The 20,898-nt window shown below is 49.9% G+C and overlaps 1 protein-coding gene across 7 annotated transcripts in view; it reads left to right on the top strand.

The window, feature by feature from the left end:
• Positions 1–20,898, top strand: part of LOC121603485 (putative GPI-anchored protein pfl2) — a 63,839-nt gene that overhangs the window by 21,913 nt on the left and 21,028 nt on the right. For 2 of the 7 annotated variants that reach the window (XM_041932272.1, XM_041932268.1), the window contains one exon: positions 14,502–15,742. In XM_041932272.1, coding sequence (XP_041788206.1) covers positions 14,989–15,742 — 754 coding nt within the window. In that variant the 5' untranslated portion in view covers positions 14,502–14,988. Of the gene's footprint in view, positions 1–3,289; positions 4,026–6,322; positions 6,413–14,501; positions 15,743–20,898 lie in introns of those variants that run through there. The other 5 variants (XM_041932267.1, XM_041932266.1, XM_041932271.1 and 2 more) reach the window with 5 other exon arrangements.

Raw genomic sequence — 20,898 nt, 5'->3', positions numbered from 1 at the left:
TGTGTGTGTGTGTGTGTGTGTGTCACAAGCCGGGGTCGTCCACGATTACGGTTTACAGCAGTGTGTGCTCCTTTTCCGCACCAACATAACGAACAATCGCTGCTGCAAGCGCAAGCTGCTGTAGGAAGTGAAGCACAAAATTGTTCCTATCTGCACGCGAGTAGAGAAGCGTTGCTACTGATGAAAGTGTTGAATAGACACCGCTGGGTCAGCAAAAAAACACACACACACACACACATACACGAACAGTGAGGATCCAGTAAATATGCAAAGCAGATCCGCCTCAGCTTGCTGACGCTGTGCTGCGGTAAGCTTCTAGAAGGTGAGACGCCGCATAAATCCACCCAGCCGCTCTGCGCTGGGTCGTGTCGGACGCAGGCGGTGGTTCCCGTTCGCTCGTGTCCCGTTGGCGCTTCACCACAGCGCTCCCTATCTGCTGGCTGGCGAGCGAACCGATTTTTGCTCCCTGTGCCGATCGAACCTTCTCCACGGCTATCAGCATCGACTGCTGTTCGGGTGCTGTGTGTGTGCGTGGATGTGGGGCAGTTCAGGGGAAGGGCGGCGATGGATTCCGGGGGCCGAGTATTATCATCCCGGCGCGTATGTGGGATGATGTTGAACCCCCGGGGGGCATCGATGACCATCGCTATGTGGGCCCGGGCCGTTTTGGGCCGTCACCGTACCGTTTGCGTTCAAGTTTGTGTGTTGTGTGCGGCGTGACATAATAATCAGCGGCATCTCATGGCGATGTCGGGCCAACGGCTAACCTCTTCCCCAGATACCCGGACGGGGTTCCTCAACCCTTGATTCTTTGCAGCACGGGGTGAGCGTGTGTGTTTGTGCGTGTGGTGTCGTGGGATGGGAACGGACCAAAAGAAAGGCGGCCAACAACAACAATGCACGGAAAGCAAGAGCACACGGCCGTAATTTATGCTACTTTAACATACACCACCACACACATACACACACTCATGCAGAGCCCGGCCGGTTGAGCGAGAAAGGCGACCGGAGTCGGTTGAATGAATCGCATGTAAGCGCGTAACACCACTCCCGGGGACAGGGCGGAGGTGCGGCCGACAGCAAGGGCGGCGATGGGCAGCATAGCGGTGGAGAAGGAGCAGCAGCAGCAGCAGATGGTATCGAATGGGGTAAGAAAAACAAAGGGCACCCTCACAAAGCACCATCGGGCCGGGCACTCTCTCGCGTACGGCGGCTTGTTTGCCGCGTCTGCCGCATGCGTATCGTGCGCAACAGCCGTGCGCGCGCACCCGCACTTACTCTCTCTCTCTCTCACACACTCACTCTCTTACTCTCGGCTCGACACGGTCTCCGCGGTGATGCTTGGGTTGTTGTGTTGCCGTGATGCGAGAAAGTCTCGAGCATTTGCCGATCGCAAACAAATCCGACGGCCAAGAAGCTACAACCCCTGCCCAAGCTCTTCCCGCGCAGTTGTACACCCCCCCCCACCCTCATGTCATGTTTCCTTTTTTCTCTCTCTCTTCAATGTGTGTGTGTGTGTGTGTGTGTGTGGGTGTATATGTGTGGTAGTTAAGTGTGGAGAAACAGTCTCCACTGGTAGTGGTAGAGCGTACAGTGTACGACAAACGAGTGGCCGCCGATGAAACGGTCGATGTTTGTGATTTTCATGATGACCCCGGCTCTACTGTAATCTGGCTTGCCGGATGGTGTGTTTTTTTCTCTCCTTCTAAGTATGCAACAATGGGTCGTATTGTACGTTGGTATGGAAAACGGAGCAGTAGTATGCGAGCCAATTAACGAATGGCGTGTGGCGATTGATTCGATGCAATGGCGATCTGTTTTTTTTTTTCAAAGTGAAGAAACTACAGGACAAGATTTTGTGTGTGAACAAATTGTTGGTTATCACTTAGGTTTGGTACACGAGATAGAGAATATATTCCAGAACTCGTTTGACGTCCAGAACACCCCTACAAAACTTCACATACTCGTAAACTCGAGCAATAATATGTCCAGCTTGCCGCCACCGTTGAGCAACATCACTCTGACTACCCTTAAAAAAAACTCGAACTCAAAGAAATAAAAAAAAAACCACCCCAGCAACAACAGCACAGCCAGTGCGAGAAGGGTAGTGCTCAGCCTATATGATGATGTACCACTATCACCTACACACAGGCGAAATGGAAACTTTCGCGTGCCCCGGTCCGTATTGGCCGTGTGGGGTGGTTGGGACGGGTTAATCGCGGGCGGGCCACCACAACCGTCACCGGCTGGCGGGGTCGGTGCGTTGTTGCCTTTTCGGTTTGGGGTATCCGCGCCTGATCGTCCGCCCATCCGGCTGACGTCGCCGTACAGAAAGAAAACGAAAAAAAACAGTGTTGCTCATCGTGCGCGCGCACCACAAACACCACCGAATGTGTACCGTGGTCAATCACGTACATTGCTGCACAAAGCCACTGTTGTTGTTGCTGTTGTGTTGTAGAATGACACACGGTAAACACAGAACACTGCTACCCTTGCAACCCCTGTACACACATACATAGGTAAACGCATATACAAACACACACACAGACACACACATGCGGGGTGAGAGCTGCCAAATGCGCCCTTCTTTGCCGCGAGCATGTGTTTGTGTGTGTGTGTGCGAGCGGCTAGCTGTTTGGCGCATTTCTCGCACTTTCTGGTGCTTTTGTTGTTGTTGCTGTGGTTGATCACACTATCTCCCACTCGTTCGCTCTATCTCTCTCTCTCTCTCTCTCCTGGCGCATGCAAAACATTAGTAAGGGGTGTGTTCGGCGCGCGCTCACCCATACACAATAGATCGCGCTCAATAGGGGGTTGTTGCTGGACGCGTATGGGTGTTATTGCTGGGCTGGGTAGAAGGTTCGCTGCTTGCTCGCACCTCTACCAGCGCAGTCACGCTCTGCTTTCGCTGCTGCCGCCGCCAGGTGAGCAGTGCAGTGCCGCCTTGTTGGTGGCGCTCGCTTTTAGGGGATGATGATGATGCTGATGATGGCCGCCCTCATTCGGCGGCCACACACTACTACACCAACAGTGCGCTTCTAGTAGGCGGGCGAGTATGCGCACGCTCGAAAAAACAATAATCTCTTCTTCGCGCGCTCTCTCTCTCGTTCACACTCTCTCACTCTTTCGCTCTATGTTTCTCGGGTGTGCACACATACACGCGCGCGCACGACGGTGGTGGTGAACGGCGAGCAACCCCGCCGTTGCCTATATAGCTGTCACTGTGCTGTAGGGTGAGTTTTTTCTCCCGTTGCCTCACTCTCGCTCCGCATCATCCCTTTGACAACAGCACACACGGCAGGAACACGCGCGCGTCGCAGCCGGTTTCGATTGGTTCGTCGCTCTCGGCGACCGTCAGTCAGTTGGTACGCGTCCGTGAGCAAGGTTGGCATTGGCGAGACACTGTTCGTTGTTCGGTTTCGCGTCCCGCGTGTGAGTGCGTGCATCGGTTTCGCACCTACCCTACCGTAGGTTCCCCGAGCTCCCTCCCCACACGCCCTTCCCGCGTTTTCACGCTTGTATTTGTCGCTGCCGGGGTTTCGCAAGTGAGCCAGAGCGCGCGACGGTTTGCTGCAAGCGCACGCGTTTGTGTTTGTGTGTGCGTTGGGTTGTGTGTTTCCGCTGCACGCCAAAGTACAAACAGAGAGAAATAGAGAGAGAGAGAGAGAGAGAGAGAGGGAAAGAAAAAAAACAAATGCAGATTCAAAAGTTAAACGTTATGAAGTGCACCACCAGAACGTTGTAGAACAAACGACCGTACACGACCGAGCGTACGGCGGTAGAAACACACCCTTGGCCGTTGGACGGAATCGGTGTGTGTGTGTGTTTGAATTGCAAGTGTGTAAGTGTAGAGAGTGTGAAAAAGGCAAAAGGTGAACCAGAAGGCAAAGGTGCTCGGGGGAGGAAAAAAATCCCCTCTTGAAAGCATCTTCCTCACCACCCACAGCTGTCGCACAACACGCAGCCATATCTTGATCGTCATCGGCTGGGCTGCCTCCGAAGCCATTCCTTAAACGGAAGCAAATGTAAGTTGTGCTGCCTTACTGTCCTCCTGTTCTCCTCTCTTTCTTTCTCTCTCTCTCTCTCTCTCTCTCTCTCTCTCTCTCTCTATGTCTCTCTTTATTTTCTCTTCCCCACGGGAGTAGTTTCCGACTTTCCTCCTGACGATTGCTTACTCCCAAAAACGAAGGGTGTTGTGAAGAAAGCAAGCGAACAAAAAAAAAAAAAAACAACAAATCACGCGTCATTTGCAAACGCAATCGGACGAACACACACCAAGAGAAACAAACATTTATAAAAAATGGTTTGTCGTTAGTGTCGTGCTCTTGTCCCATGGTTTGAACACCTTCCGTAGTGTGAATTTAAGCTTCTGGGGGGGGGGGGGGTGGGGGGCGGGGCTTTACACGATCGTGTCACCTTTTTGCTAGGCTAGCTTACGCGCGCACCGACTTGCGACGGTTTGCGGTTCGCACATTACACTTTTTTCCCCCATTGGCCAGTGTTTCGCATCGTCTAACGGCCCTCTTGCGCCTTCCTTCACCCATCACTGCGTCTGGCCCAAGGGCAAAGGGGTGCGCGCGTGCTTGCGTGGTGTAACGCCTAGCTTCGCCCCATCTAGCGTAGCCACAGTCGTCGCACAGTCGGCTGACACACAATGAGAGAGACGTGAGTGACGTCATCCGGGGCAGAAGTGTAATCGCAGTTGCGCCCAGCAAATGCTGAAACACATACGTGCACACACACACACATACAAGGCGCGCGCGATCCCGTACACACACACACTCACACTCACTCACACACACCCCTTTCTCGTTGTGCGCTAGTTTTTTCCCTGCCGAAGCCACCGGGCGCAAGGCATTCTATTTATTCGCAGGCGTGTTGTTGTTGGTGGTATTTGTGGTACGTGTAGGTACGCGTGTGTGCGGCTGTGGTCAACGTGTGTGAATTGTACGCAAGGAAACGCTGTACTTCTGTGATAGATTCCATTTTCGCATATTCCTATTAGATTTAGTGTGACAAAATTGCTGTTTTTTTTTATTCTTTTCGAATAATCGGCAACTACGCCTCAAGAGCGCTCGCCTGGGACTGGAGCTGTAACGAAAGTATGTGTGTGTGTGTGTGTGTGTGTGTGTGTGTGTGTGTGTGTGTGTGTGTGTGTGTGTGTGTGTGTGTAAATCGTTAAGTGCACAGTGGGCTAAATGCACATGCACCCCGTAACCGACCAACTGCATGCGTGTATGCAATGTTTGTATGAGTGTGTGGGTATGTGTACAGCTGGGATGTGTTTCCTTTTTATTGTTGTTATTTTTAGTTCACGATGTGTGTGTGTGCGTGTGTTGGTGTCACTAGTGGACAGGGTCAGGGGAAGGGAGTGGGGGGGGGGGGCAGGGATTTGTTCGTGAAAATTTGCGCTTATCGAAGCGCTTTGGTGATTTGTTGTTTTTTTCCAGCCTTTGTGCGCTGTGCAGAGTGTGCTTGCGAGTGAGTGCGTGTATGTGTGTGTGCGTGCATTGTGTGACACGACACTGTGGTGCAATTTCTCTCCGCCATTGAATGCCAAGAGGGGTGAAAGGAATGAGGGTAAGCCGCGATGAAATAAAAAAAACCAGCTGTGTATTGAGGGGTTGCCTATGCTGTTGCGGTTTGGTCTTACAGAGAGAGAGAGATAGAGAGAGATGCGAGAAAGAGAGAGAGAGAGAGAGAAAAATACCAGCCGGACGTCATGCGATACGTGTGCGATGCGTAGCTTTGTGTGCCGCGTTTTCCTCTGCGCGAGAGAGCGTTTTGTCCGCTTTTGCTTGCTTCTTTTTCATCTCCGCTCGTATCGTGTTGGGGTGTGTGCACGTTGGATCGTTTTGTTTATTAGCACGCGGTAGGGGGAGGAGAGGGGGTGGAAGGTGGGGTTCGGTGTTGATGCTCTTTATGCTCCCGAGTGTTGCCGTGTGCGTGTAGGGGAAGTCGTTTCAATAGAAGGGGTGGTAACGACTAACACCAGCACAGATGCTTCATCCCCTTCTCTACGTTGGGAGCTTCAAACTACTGCGGCCCGCGCGGCCAACATTTCGATGACGCGCGCGTTCCTTGATCTGGGGGGTTTTATTTTTGTCTGATTCCAGCACGATATCTCAAAAGAAAGAGAGAGAGAGAGAGAGAGAGAGAGAGAGAGAGAGAGAGAGAGAGAAACGAAAAAAACTAAAGATAAGAGAAAACACAGACACGGGACACAACACAGACACGGACGACGTTTGTGTTTCGCTTTTCGGTATCGCGTGTTGCTTTATTCGCGGCCAGAGCGTCAACGAAGCAGCAGCAGCAGCAGCAGCAACGGCAGCGGGCGTAGGTCGATAAACACAGCAGCAGGGTGAATATTAACACGGCCTGCAAGGGTGAGAACGTGTAACAAGCCATCTTGGTACGAATTTTCTCGATCTCGACAACCGTCCCTTTCCTGGTTTCTTTTGTGTGTGTGTGTGTCTGTGTGTTTTGATGAGAAAAGTTGCTTTGCAGGAGCGGTTGCGTGTGTGCTATTTTATCACCGAACGCGCTCTGTAGTGGTGATGTTACAGTTGACGAGTGGTAGCTTTTGTGCAATGCATTGAAGGGAATGGATATTACTGTTATTCTTTTCCCATTCACCCCCAAACCAGTGTCTAATCACTCTTAATATAGGTTGCGTTTAATTGTTTAATTGTCGCGCAAAGGAAAGCTACTCTGCAAATGGTATGAAACCTGTGAATGCAACCATTTTCTCTGTATTTGTGAATCACACTGTTCCACCCCACCCTCGCTGTAGGTGCTAAAACGTGCGTGACATTTGAGGAAAAAAATATACAACGAACGAATAAAAAAAACATTGTGTACGAGAGGGGCTGTACAGCAAATACGGTGTCTTGGTGTGAGTGTACGAAGGGAGGATCTATGTGTGAACTGTTGCCAGGGCCAGGGTTGAGAAAATGTTTTGTTTCACACCGTTTACGTGTGCGTGTGTGTGAGTGCGCAATTTGTACGTGAAATAGCGTGCAAGAATGTGTGAATTTTTCAACGTGTGAGAGAAGGTTTGCACACCTGCAACAGTAGTTGTGCGTTTTTTTATGAGTGTGTGTTTTTGTCTTTTAATCCGTGCATTGTCTAGGGAATGGTATAAGAAAAAAAAGAAACAAAGATATATAAACTTTTTCTGTTTACGATCGTTCATCGAAATACAGTGCGCTTTCACTGTATGTACACAAAAAAAAAAAACAGAAACAAAACGACAAGATCATCATTCAGCATTTTGTTATCCAGTGCCAATGAATGAAATTGGAAGGGAAAAAGAGATTACTGAATGAGAATATAATGCATCTTCCTCTTTCATCGGCTACGAGGCTGAGATGCAGCCAAACGGTTACTTTTAAAAATGGCACCAATGCGAAGCTTCCCGCAGAGCAGCAACCGCATCAGATCGTTTAGTTCTGCGCGAGCGGATATTGAAAGCTTCTCGCTGGGGAGCTGTTCACTGCCCGTCGGATCGTGCTGTTGTTTGCGTCCAGTTGAGCCTAGTTTGGGTCTGCGACTTTTCGTGTTTGTCAACCGTGCCCTTTGGTGTGTTTGGAACGTTCTTGCTGCTCGCGATACATGCGCAGGTAACCGGGCGGTGGGGATGATCCTCATTTTGTTTCCACACGTTTGTGGTAGTGCTATTGGAGTTTGTTCTTTTTTTTTTCAACTTTCTTAAACTGTGTCATACATGGTGGAGGAACAGAGCCGGGCATCTGCTCCACGTCACTCGTACCTTGAACTCCGCGCAGCAGATTCAGTATGAGTAATTATTTCGCTCGCCCGGCAGCAACACACATTTGCACACATGCAACGCGTGGTCACCACCCTATCGCCAGTGGTTATTATGCGCGTTTCGTGGTGTGCGTGTGTTTTCAACGAGCAACAAGCATGCTTGCACGCTCGCCCCCGGGGGAGAAACCGGAACCCTCTGCTCTGGGCGGAGGGGAAGGGGGGGGGGGTGAGGGTGATTTTCCCCACCCTTGTGTGGCACTCATGTTGGGGTTTGTCGTTCGCCCTTTTTTTTGCAACGTCAAAATCACACACTAGTAAACAAGAGCGTATGTATGCTGTTCATCCATAGCTTTCTGTTCTTCTCTCTCTTGTGACACACTCTCTCTCTCTCTACCACTCGCTCTCTCGCAGTCTCACTCCATCGTCATCTCTTTCTCTCATTCTATCTATTTCTTGTAATCGCATTGCAACGCAATCTTTCAGGATCAACGACCCAGTGTCGTTTGAAAGTTTACCAACATTGTCGTAGCAGACGGGCGTGCGTTTGTGTGTGTTCGTGTATGCATTTGGTATTGTATGGTTCTGGATTTCCTCACCAGTTCAATCGAATACTATTTTCCGGTTCCCAGTCGTCTACCTTCTCTGGCCCATTGCCTGATGATGGGCTAGTTTGTTTTGCTTCAGGCATGAATGTTTCTTCTTCACACACCAATTGTAAGCACTGTAGCTCGTTCTGCAACTCTATAGAGTGGCATTATAGGGATATATATCCATTAGGTTAATTACAAATCGAACGAAACGAACATCGGCTCGGCAAGTGTAAAAAAGGTACAGTGGGCGTTAGTCGATGTTCTGATTGCAAACACATTCCATTGATTCATAGACAACAAAAAAATAATAATAGAAGAAAATCGAAATTCCACTCTGATAAACATCTGTAAAGGTGTTTCTTATATTCAAAATTCGACGCTAATAGATACTCTATACATAAAATCACCATCATAATGTACGATAGCAGGAAGAAACAAAACAAAAATCACTACCATCCTTTGGTTCAATGCATAAATGTCTGTCTACTTGATAAGGGTTTGGGGTGGTAAAAACAAAACAAGTAGATTTTTTTTCCGACAAATTGTGAAGCAGAAAATGCTGCATGTCAGGAACGATAGGTTTGATACCCGTTTGCATGAACGGTTCACTTTTTTCGATCAGCTATTACCATCGCCGGTGGAGGGCGTTTTCGGTTGTTTGCTGTTGTTCTGCCTGTCAATTCGACACTCGCCCATTATTGCCATCAACTAAAGTGTCACTGTGTCGGGAAGAGGAGCACTGTTTCCGGGAGGAGGGGTCACACGTTCGGGTGCGTGGCCTGCGTCAACACTGCCAATCATAAATTGTTTCTCTTTTTTTTTTAATCGGGCGTATTGATAGGGACGGAACTAATGCTAGTCAGTGGCAATAAAAGTACGATCGCATTGGAATTGGATGGGCAATGTTACTGTCTGCATTGGAGAAAAATCGTTTAACGGCAGGACTGCCAAGCAGCCAATGCTGACGTTTTTTTTTCGGCTGATGTGGGTGGTTGGAGTGGACACGTTTGTGCTGAAAAATAAACAAAGAGAGCAAGGAAGCCGTAACAACGATATTATGGCGATACATTGCGCTGGTGCGCTGGCCGAGGTGGTGGTAGAAAAGGTCAAGAAAAGGGCGACACTAGTCCCTTTTGTCGGTGGTGTTGCCAGCGAGGAACAAAGCCATAGCAAGAGCAAAAATTTTTGGGAAGAAACACAGACGTTCGTCCCTGGGAGTGGGAGTTGATAGCGTTTCCATTGTGAATCAGGGTTTCGGCCATGGGTGTAGTAGTGCACCAGGATACGAAAAGTCGCCTTCTAATGCTCTGTTCTCTTTTCTGGGTGATAGAGACGAGTAAAGGCCCGAAGGACTCAACGTCCCTTTGTAACCAATCACTCCATGAACTAAACCTCCAATTAGTACGTGCAGGAAGAAAGCTGCCGAATCAGAATATAATTTTGCTAACATCCTTTTTAATCCGTCTTCACAAGGAAATTACATATTTTATTCGTTAAAATAATGAGTTTTTTCCTACTCTTTCTACTAGCTTTGCATGAGCAATAGCAAAAAAAGACCCTTCTTTTCGGGGCTTCTGCACTTGTTGTCTCGGTAGCGCTGTGGTAGCTAGATCTTGTCCTTCTACACTCTCGAGTAGAAGGACATATCATTTCGAGCATGCTTACCTTTTATTCCGATCCATTTCCCCTCTACAACACATATATTTGGGGGGGGGGGGAGCGCAAATCAATCGCGCCTGTTTTTTTTGCAAAAGACGACATTATTCTGCCCTACTGTGCGTGTGTGTTTGAGGCTTGGTCGTGAAGATTGTCCCTGAGCATGAGCACAACCGAGCTGCACGATTGTGTTGGCATCTGCGCAATTGCTGGCTCGGGAATGATGGTAGTAAAAGCTGATGGCGGTGGCTTCGGACACATCATCATCAACGACAACAACAACCTTTACTTTGCAGGACGAAACTCGGAAAAGAGAGAGTATGTGTGTGTGTGTGTGGGCGCGAGAGAGATAGCGAGAGAAGGTGAGCCAGAGACAGAGAGTGAAAGGAGCCACACGTGCGTGTGTGTGTATATGCCGGCGAGGTGTTTGTTGTTTTTCCATTACCGTTTGCGGTGCCCGGGAAATCCGAATCAAGTTTTTGCGGCGTTTGCGGAAGTGCCGCATGCCACATGTTGTCGGCGTCACCCAAACCCCGCGCAGGTTTCGGGCGGAAAATCGAACCCTTGGCAATTTGCATCACTCTTCTAGCCCGGGCATGATCGGTGGAGGATGTGTGAGTGTGTGTGTGTGTGTGTGTGTGTGTGTGTGTGTGTGTGTGTGTGCGTGTGTGTTGTAACCGTTTGATAGAACGCAAACGCATTCTACGCTCACGTGGTGACGCCGAGTGGCGCGTGACCACAGCAAACAGCTAACGGCTGCGGAGAAGGAACAAAATGACTACGATGGAAAAAGGCCAAATATTAGGGGACATTTGGTAAAAAATTACTTAGTCAATTTATGGCGTCAATCTGGGATTTGTCATTAGATTGAATATACCTATACTTTAAAAAAAAGTATATTAACAAATTATTGATCATATGCAATCAATTCTCTGTTATTTCAATTCTAAAAAATATTTGGCTACCACTATTTACAAATATTGTTTAAGCGCATTTTGAACAGGCACATTAAACACATCAAATCCCGGTAGTCGTTGTATTAGCTAGTAATGAAAACGTTCGATCGATTCGAACCAACCAGGCAAACCAACGAAATAACGGGGGGGGGAGAACGTTACACAGTGTAAAAAGGACATTTGTGTCCACGTGTGAGATTTGGTGGCCATCAAACCGGTTTGGCTATTCGGCAAAAAAGCGTGTCACAGTGTTTGTGAGCCCGCGGCCAAGGCTGCGATGGATGCGATGGCTACAGCAACACAAAAGCAAGCACACACGCAACCGGGGATGCATGCGAAAAGAGAATGCTTTGCAGCAAAAGAGCCCCGGACCAACTCAGGGGCATGATGGTGCCCATGCGCGCCATGCGTTACTGGGCAAATGATGTTGCTCCGATGCTGATGATGGTGTGTGCTGTGTTTTGAATGTGAAAGGCAAGCGAGAGAGTCCTGCCTGCCCTTTTCCCGAGCATTCAACAGCACTCAGCGGAGGTTGTGTCCTTTCCGAGACGTTATTTGAGCGAATCGCGTGGAGAAGGGCGGGGGGGGGAAGGGGGGGAGAAGGTGCGGCTTACCGGCAAGCGACGACGATAGACGGAGCTCGTTACGGTGCCCCAGCGGAGCCATTGCCGACACTGTTGCTTTGTTGTGTGTCGCGTCGTTTTCCGCCCTCGGCGAGCACATGCGCACTGGCCATGCCGGATGTTTGCGAGCACAAGGGTTGCACCTCCCGTCCCAGCCACCCATCCCTCTCCCCTCCCTCCCTTTTCACCCATTTTTGGCCGGGCGCTTTTCCGGCAAAATAGCTCGTACAATGGCTGTGTGTTTCGATGGCGACTTCGGCAATCAATTCCGGTCACCACTGCAATGAAGCAGAAGTTGACTTCAAAGCCAGTTTTGAGCGAAAGGACAGTGATGGTTTGAATGACGCTCATTTAATTTTTATAAATCAGTTTATTAGCCTACAATTTTCAAATTCACTATAGGATAGGACGATAGGAAACCTTAGAAGATCCAACCTTTTTCGTATGGCATAAACTGCAAGTTCGAAAAGTAAAAGCAGATCTCGGAATCTTTTCATTTTACAGTTTAACGCTCAGTAAAATTGAAATCAATTCCAAAGAAAATGTACCACCCCTTGGTGTGCAGGATGTCCTTCCGTGCTCGTTCATTCCTTCCCGGGACGACCCGTTTAGTACTATTTTCTCTATTTTCCTTACGTCCTCCAAATAACGCCCGAGACTCGACCCATACCCACGGAAGCATCCCCTAAATCGCGCTTTGTTTTCGTCGCAAACGGCATGTTTTGGATCCTTTTCATTTCACGCACGCACACACACACACACACACTTGTACACACTTTCCGAGTATGCTTCCCTTTCACGTTGCCATGACCTTGCCATTCAAAATGCGTTATCGCTCGCTCCCATTGCTTGCAGCGTGGTTGAAAGGCTCTCTCTCTCTCCCTCTCGTTCTCACGACACGTTGCGAAGATAGAGACAGAGAGAGAGAGAGAGAGAGAGAGAGAGAGAGAGAGAGAGAGAGAGAGAATGAGACAATTGCACGCTGTCTGCTGAAGCTATACAACAGAAAGCCACGCACACACCGACACAGCAAGGTTGAATGAATGTGTGTGCGCGTACTCACACACTCCTGCGCAAACCGTTTGCTATTACGCACGGGGATTTCCCTTTCTCCGTGACACCGTGAGAGTTGTGAGTGTGTGTGTAGTTAGAGGGAGAGAGAGAGAATGGAAGAGAGTTTACACTACTACACGGAAACGTGTAGATGGGTTAGTGATGGGATGATAATATGGCTTGTATCTGTGTGTGTGTTTGGGGGGTGAAAGGGAGTTGGGAGGGTATGCTGTTATGTTGTTTTCATTACTAACCACCACTTGCTGCCACTTGTCTGCTGCAGCCGTTTTCATCTTGCTCACTAGCCTCTTCGGTTCGCACAGTCTCTCTCTCTCTCACTGTCTCATTCTATTGCTCACCTTCTCTCACTTGCGTTCTCTTCGCTCGGGGTGTTTTGTTATTGTGTCGTGTTGGAAAACTGTGTGCTTTCCACGTTCTTCCCCACGTGCTGTGTTAGCGTTGTGTTAGTTATGCATTGTTAAGTGTATGTGGCAGTCGGGGAAGGATGGGTTTGGGAAGCGCAGGCATTATTATCAACGTTAATAGCTGCCAGTTGGCAGAGCACACAACCCTTACCTTTTGAAGGGTGTTGTACAGGGCTTACACAGGCACAGGAACATACCGCACAGTACCAAAGGGAAGAAGCTGAACCGGCCGGGTCGAGGTGGAATTATGAGAAAATCCCCAAATTCCAACCCCGTGTTCCCACTCCCGTCTCTCCTATGCGTGGGTACGCATTACTATGTTCGATACCCTATGAGCATAGGGGGAGCATGTTGCGTTTTTTCTCTCTTTCTCTCTCGAACGCTGCCTCCCAAGCTGCCTCTTCAGTTTACTTTACACATGCGTACACCTGTGTGGGTACTAATGCGTAACCGGATGAAGTGTTGGGGTTTTTTCTACACTTCTTTCCTGCTTCCACTCCCCCTCCCCTTACTTCCTTACAGTCGAGTGGCGTGATGCGTACACGACCGCCTCACCGCGGCGCCTTCCTTTTTAAGCTGGCAAAGTGCGTGAGTTTGCATTTTGTTGTTGGTGTTGTTTTTGTTATTTCTGCCGTTGTCTCCTCTTCTAGTCTCCACTTTCTGAGGTTGATCTTTTTTTTTCTTTCTTCTATTTCACACACTTCTAGCCTTCGTATGTGTGTGTGTGTGTGTGTGCTAGCAGCGAAACGAACACTTTATGGCCTTCGTAAAGAGCCTTCCTTTTTAATGTATTTCGCGAACCAAGTTTTGGAAATCGGAATGCGATGCTTGTGGCTGGCAATGTGTGATTGGGGCTCACCTACGTCCATCTAGCGGGTTTTAGGTGTACAATGGACGTAAATTGGGTTCCGTTTTGATTGCAATTATGCGAAAATCTCTATCAAATCCGTACTAAAAGTTGGCTTTCAATTCCGCGACTAATCATAATAGTAAAAAGAAGAATTTTCACTCAATTGCGTGATGCGTGGGGCCAAGTTAGCTTATTATTTCGTTTTTCTTCTTCGGTGGTGAGATCGTATACGCATGAAGAGAATGTGATACACGATTGTTTCATAAATTACACATGTGTTTGTAATTGGCAAAATATTGGTTTTTTGTACATTTTTCCCCTTATTATCGTCTCGTACTATAAACCGCTTCCCACAATCTTTTTACACTTCCCACCGCATAGTACGCGTCCAAGCTAGTGTAGCACACAAAAAGAGTGAAAAAAAAAGCTTCGGACTACGAAGCTGACCGCCCCATGCCCATTAACTATTAATGAATCTGTTTTCTTCTGCTCTTTTCCATGTTCTCGTTTTGCTTCCGCGGTCCGGTTTGGCACGATTTACGCACTTCCGTTCGTCGTCTCCCGATTCGCCACGGCAGCAGCAGCAGCAGCAGCAACCGCAGTGTGTGAAACTACGCCCGCGAGCAGCAAAGAAGCGAACAGCGAACGCGAACGGGCTCAAAGGGAAGGAACCCCGGTTTCGCTGCCCCCCCCCCTCCTGCGTCTGGCCGTATCTCCTTCCCCCGTTCGTAACGATTTCAAAGTGCGTCGCGCACGTAGCAGTGCGTGTTGTGTGTGCGTGTCGGTTTGAACACTGTTTGGAGATCGAAGACGAAGCAGAAAGATAGAGAGACAACGAGAAACGAGCGAGATTGAGTGATTGTGCGTGTGCGTGTGTGTGTGGGTTAGCCGTTTTGGCGAGCCCCCCACCCGCCGTGTGCGTGTGCCTAGCGGGTTAGAGTGCGAGAGGGGCAGGTGCGTGCGTTACACGGGGCGCCCATTTGTCGACACCCTCTTCCTCCGCGCTTGCCGCCGCTTCACTGGTGTGCGTGTGTGCGTAAGCAATTGTGCGCACCGCGGACGATCATGCTGTCCGCCGTGGATACGCTACTGGAGGCGGCCAAGTTTCTGGAGCAGCAAGAGCAGCAGCCCCCACATCTGAAGCTGCAGCCGGCGTCCCGGCATCACCGCACACCGCCTCCCCTGCATCGCCAGACCGGCAGCAATGTGGCGTACGCGACCACGATCGTTGGAGCGGCCAGCCTCGGAGGGCTGTTCGGTGGCTCCAGCACAGGCGGCGGCGGCGGCATTGCCTTCGCCAACGGCGCCAGCAATGGGGTGGTGGTGACCGGCGGTAACCACCACATCACCAACAATGGTACCACCACCATCACCAGCATCAGCAGCAGCCGAAATGGGAACGGGTTCTCGTCACCGCCACCAGCCGGCACCACCGTCAGCCTAAAGTCGAAGGTGCTGCTGAACGGGCACCACCAGCCGCCCACGCTGGTCCAGAACGGTGGATCGACGGCGGCGGCCAGTCGGCTGCTTTCGCCGACCCTCGTCAGCCTGCCGGCCAGCACCACCGCTACGCTGTCCGCCGTCTCCAGCACGGCCCATCCCCATCTCGGCGCCGCGTCGGTGGTCAATGCGACGGCGACACGTCAGCCGCTGCTTCCGGCCGGGGCGCGGAAGCGCACGTACAGCAACGCCAGCAACGGCGCAACAACGATCGGGCTCGGCAGCGTCAGCGTTAATGGTCACTCGACAGCAGCGGCTACCACCACCACCACCACCACCGTGCTGGTCGGCACCGGCAGTATGGCCGGTTACGTGAAAGGTAAGCCAGAATGCAGACATGCTAAATTGACTTTTTTTTTGTTTTGTTTTGTTGAGGAACTTAATTGCAACCGACATCAGAGTGGAGGAGGAAAGTTGTTAAAATGTTTGTGCACATATGACCAAAATAACGCGTTGCTCTATTTGCAATAGCAAAATGAGGGCGTTTCCAAAAAGTACATTCCCGTGGAATTTATGTGAAAAGTTAAAACCCCTATTTTACGATAATATTTTGATTTTTAATAATTTTTGAAATCATTGTATAAACAATTTAAATTATTATATGCAATGCTGTTAACCTTTTTCGCCATGAAAAGCGGCTGTATCGCGTTACATTGTCGCAGCAGATCGAAACAAACGCAACCCATACGCCTATGGGCCAGTGCAGCGGACGACTGACGGCTTCGGGGCTTTGTTTACAGCACATCGCTGGGAGGGGAGGGAGGGGGGCTTATTTACAACCTCAAACCCCCTCCGAAGTAGTAAGAGAATGAGTTACCACCGTACGGGCACTCATTTTCCTTTCCCACTCTCACCGTTCAACGTTCCTCTCGCGCGCTTAGTGGCGCGCTTTTGCTCTCAATATATATAGAGAGAGAGAACTTTTTCTCTTGCGCTTGCTTTTCCCCTCCCTAGCTATCTTTCTCGCTCTCTCTCTCTCTCTCGGCAATGTTTGCTCATGCCGTGCTCACCGTGCCGGGTAAAAGCTCATGCAATTTTTCCGTGCGGCGGGAAAAGACATTCGTCAGCGTGCACGGCCAACGGACAGCTTTGTTGCTGTGGCCATGCCACGCCGTCCGAGCACATGTGCTGGGTGCGCTAGTGATTCGATGTCATTTGTCGGTAATGGTTTTGCTCTGAGCTTTGCGCTCCATTTACTGCAAGGAGAGATTTGCTGGAATGTTTACTAACGGCAGAACAGATAAAAATACTTCCCACTCAAATAGTCAGATTGTAAGGTTAAATTTTACATTACTTGTCTTTGTGCAGTATACGTTTGGCGCTAGATTTAATCACCATTTCGATAAAATTGTGTAATTTTTTCTCCTGCTTTCTTCATGAATTACTAATTACTGGGCGTCTCCATTATTCCTGCGCTCCGTTTGTTTTGCCGCCCCCCCCCCTCCCAAAACTATGACAATGGATTTCACTAAAACTCAGAACCAAACATGTGCGCCGTAAACGATTCTCATCCATCCAGAGGCCAGTGCTAGATAAAGCTCACCGGACGGCGCATTATTTCGCAGATCGATATCAAACACACACCCGGCGGCAAGCGAGACACGTAACAGGCCCATTGTATTACAACGTCTGTATTATTTGTTACCATTTTGCTGTAATATGTCTGTGTGTGTGTGCGTGGTTTACATGCGTGTTTTGTAATTGGTTAACCTTTTTTAACGGTGGGATTTTAATCTTACGTAATGGCCACATGGTTCGTTCCAGACGGTTCGATCCAATCACACCGCTAATTGAGCACGGGGTGCAAAACGTCGCTGCCTAATGACGGGGTAGAGATTTGAGAATTGCGTTAACATTGTGGAATGGCCGGGGCACGGCTTAGCTAGTAGATCGAATATCGGTTTCTATTGAGCTGGAGGGTTTACTGTACGGCAGTTGAATTCCATGCTTTACATGCGAAAAAGATCAATGTGAGCATGTTGTCGAATGCGTACAATTTGTGTGGGCCTTATTATGAATTTATAACAGTAGTAACTACCACTTGAGAAGCCTCTTTATTCATTGCAAAACTTTACTCGATTTGCTCTCATCTCGCTTCCATAAATGACGCACGATAGCAATGACATCTCAGTGGCCAATCGGAGAAACAAAGTAAGAGGTACAAGTACAATCAATAGCCCTTCTCTCTACCTCACAACAAACACACACTCACACACACACAAGCACGCGGAAGGGGTCAGACAGGTCAAATGCAGCTCGGGAGGCTCATTAGAATAGCAAAAGGACGGAATTTACCCGCGCCGAGGGATGAACTGCCCTTGTCACTGCGGCCGGTTGCTGCAGGAGAATGTCCTATGCGGCTCCACCTCCTCCGGCTCCAAGCGCTTGACCGGCATTCGTTAGGCAAATGTAACACTGCCCAGCGCAAAGGAAGCAGAACCAAATGAATGGAAAAAAGAAGAAAAAAAAAGATCAACAATGCAATTTGGTGCATTCACCCTACCGGAGATGGAGCGCAGCACAACAACGTTGGCTGCACAGGCGGTGGAGCAGTGCGGCGCTGTGAAGCAGTGAAACGCCGAACGAGGCAGGATTAGAACACTGTGCATTGCTGTGTTGGTTTTTTTCTTCTTCCTTTCTTTCTTCGTTTCGCTATGACCGGTCAGCTGCAACCAAAAGCTGCGGTGTCCCGTGTGACGATGCAGTGTGCAACCGTGCAGTGCAGCGAATGACAATATCATCCACAATCCCTGCCTGCCTGCCTGCCCTGTGTCTTGTATAATGCGGTTTTCCAGCAAACATAGCAACGCTCACCCCCTTCACATTGGTTTGGTTCCGCTCACAGCAGCTTTTGGCCAGCTTCTAGAACCTTTTTCGCGGTGTTTGTTGGTTAGCTGCGATATGAGATGCACTACACCCGTCATCTTCGTTCGCCAGCGCTCATCATTTGATCGAACCGGCCGATCAGTCCCGGGGTCGCATTCATTCGTTTGTGGAGGACTAACCAATATCTCCCCCATTCCCTCACCCCACCCCCTCCCCGTGCGATGTGGAAGTGTTGTGCAAGCAGCTGGCAAATGAAGCTGTTTATCCACACACCACCGAACAGATTTTCACGGTCGCCTTGATAGGAAATTCAAATGATCGAAATCGAACCGTCGTCGCTCTCGCCCCAACGCTCCCAGCTCTCCGCGTTTGGCTGCCGAATACACAACCCCCATCAGCCACCCTGTCCTGCTTGAACGTTTCTCCAAAAAAAAAAAAGCTGCCGACAGCAACGACAACGCGCACCATCGCGGTTTGAGAGATAGCAGCGCCAAGCGCGGCTTCGCCCCCCTTATCGACGTCACGGAAGGGGGCGGTGTTCGGCCAGGCGTTTGACCTCTAAGATTCGCTGTTCTGTGCGCTTCGTCCTGAATTCACATTCGCAAGCACAATTCGAGGGTGGCGCTGCTGCTGGTGGCGGTAGTGGTGTTTCGCTTCTGCTTTCGCTCATTCGCCTACCCTACCAGTGGGTGTGTGTGTGCGGCGTTGTGTTGCATCGGTCCTATTTTTTTGTCTTCTTTTTTGCGATGTTTGCAGCCTCACGGAAATGCACCTCATGGTAGGATCGCGTATCGCGTTTGCCGTTTCTAGCTCGAAGTTTGACGAAAGCTAAACGGCCTGGCGCTGGGCGCATGTATGCGCGCCCACCGACCGTTGGGATTCAAAAAAAAAAAAGGAGGTTGTCACGGCGAGCGGTACCCACTTACCGGTGTCCTGAATTGCTCACAGCAGGGTGTGAAACCAAGAGCCCACCACTCTTACCTTACCCTAACAGCTCGCGGCAAGCAGGGGCAGCTGCTTTGGTCGTCGCTGCTCGCCGTTTGCCGTTTCTCGATTTATGTTAAATTAAAATTGCTCTCTGACAGACAGTTTGGGGCGTGGTTTTGGATGAATGATTGCCGATTCGGAATTGTAAATGTGGTGCGCGATGATGTGCGTGCGGTACTCCCTCCTCCCTTCTTTCCTCGCTCTCCCACACTCTGATCGATGGGCTTGGTGAAGAGCTTTTTTTTTTTTGAGGGTGATTTTAATCGCCTAACATTTAACCCGGATGCTACAATACGACTGACGTGTCGGTTGGTGCTGTCGGGAGTGTTTTGAGCAGCACAGCACAGAAAAGGTGGGCCAATCGGTGTACTCACTTTGCAACAGGAGGGTACGCTCGTTACAACACACTCGCCGACACTTTCCGCCGGACGATCGGTCCCGGCGGAAAGTAAAATCAATTGAGCAATATGATGCGGTGTTGTGTGTGCAGCAGATTTTCCTATTTATTCAATTCCGATGCGATACCAAACCCCGGTAGCGATACGTAACTTGCGGCGTGTGTGTGTGTGTGTGTGTGTGTGTGTGTGTGTGTGTGTGTGTGTGTGTGTGTGTGTGTGTGTGTGTGTGTGATTCTGTGTATATAACTTTGCATAGAAGAAAGGGAAACAAACTCGCAAACCGCTCAGCCAAGAAAAAATAAAAAAAACAGGACCAGTAGAAGGAGAACAGCGGGCAAAAGCGCGCACCGACAAACAAAAAAAAAACCCTCTTTGCCACTTTGCTTTTGCGCACGTTTTTGAAGGCGTTTTGGTTGCGCTCGGTTGAAAATTAAAACCAGCCCAAGCTACTGAGGGAGCCGTGCCAGCATGACTGGAAACGTTCGTAGCAGGCGGCAGGCAGCAGCAACAACAGTCGCATCTTCTACTAGCATTGCTTGTGAGGGAGGGAGGAGGTGAGGGGAGGTCCATGGAACCGTCCTTCGTCGTTGGACCGACGGGCTGCGCGGTGTCAATTGCACAGCGAGGATGATGAATAATCCAACAGTCCTCCTTTCAGCGGGCCGCAGCAGCAGAAGCAGCAGCAGCCGACGCAGGCCTTTTGTAAAAATGGTCAAATGAAATGGATCTGTTGAAATCAAAAGGTGTGTGTAAAGCCAACCGCCACTGCCGCCACCGGGGAAAGGGAAAATGAAAACAACACACCACACCGCGTCGTCGCGGTAGTTTCTAGAACTGCCTGGGAACTCCTTTCCCCGTTTGCTTCCCGTCCTGGGAGCGCCCTTCTTCCGCCCATCTCTCAAGCTGAGCTGGCCAACGTATTGGAAATTGGTTGCCCTACTCTAGATGAGTTTCGTTTAATGCACCACCACCACAGCCAGCACTCCCCCCCCCCCAGCAATTCCCGCCCCATTCCAATGCTGTAAGCAATCGGTGTGCCGGCGCCGGTGTGTGTGTGCTTATTACTGTGCCCTCGAACCGTTCGTAGGTGCGCCTTGCCGTTCGCAGCGACTTTACATGATACTGTGACGAGAAATGGACCAGGCTCGGCCACCCATCCCGATGTAAACCGACATCGACAAATGGGATGCGTTATGATGTTGGTGGGAGAGGGGTGGGGGGGCGGTTTGTGGGCTCAAGCAAAGAACACACACCCACCGATCGG

This window comes from Anopheles merus, chromosome 2R (assembly GCF_017562075.2).
Source record: "Anopheles merus strain MAF chromosome 2R, AmerM5.1, whole genome shotgun sequence".
In the NCBI taxonomy this organism is placed as follows: Eukaryota; Metazoa; Arthropoda; class Insecta; order Diptera; family Culicidae; genus Anopheles; species Anopheles merus.
The sequence above is the reverse complement of the archived record's forward strand: the minus strand, read 5'-3'. Positions and strand labels throughout refer to the sequence as shown.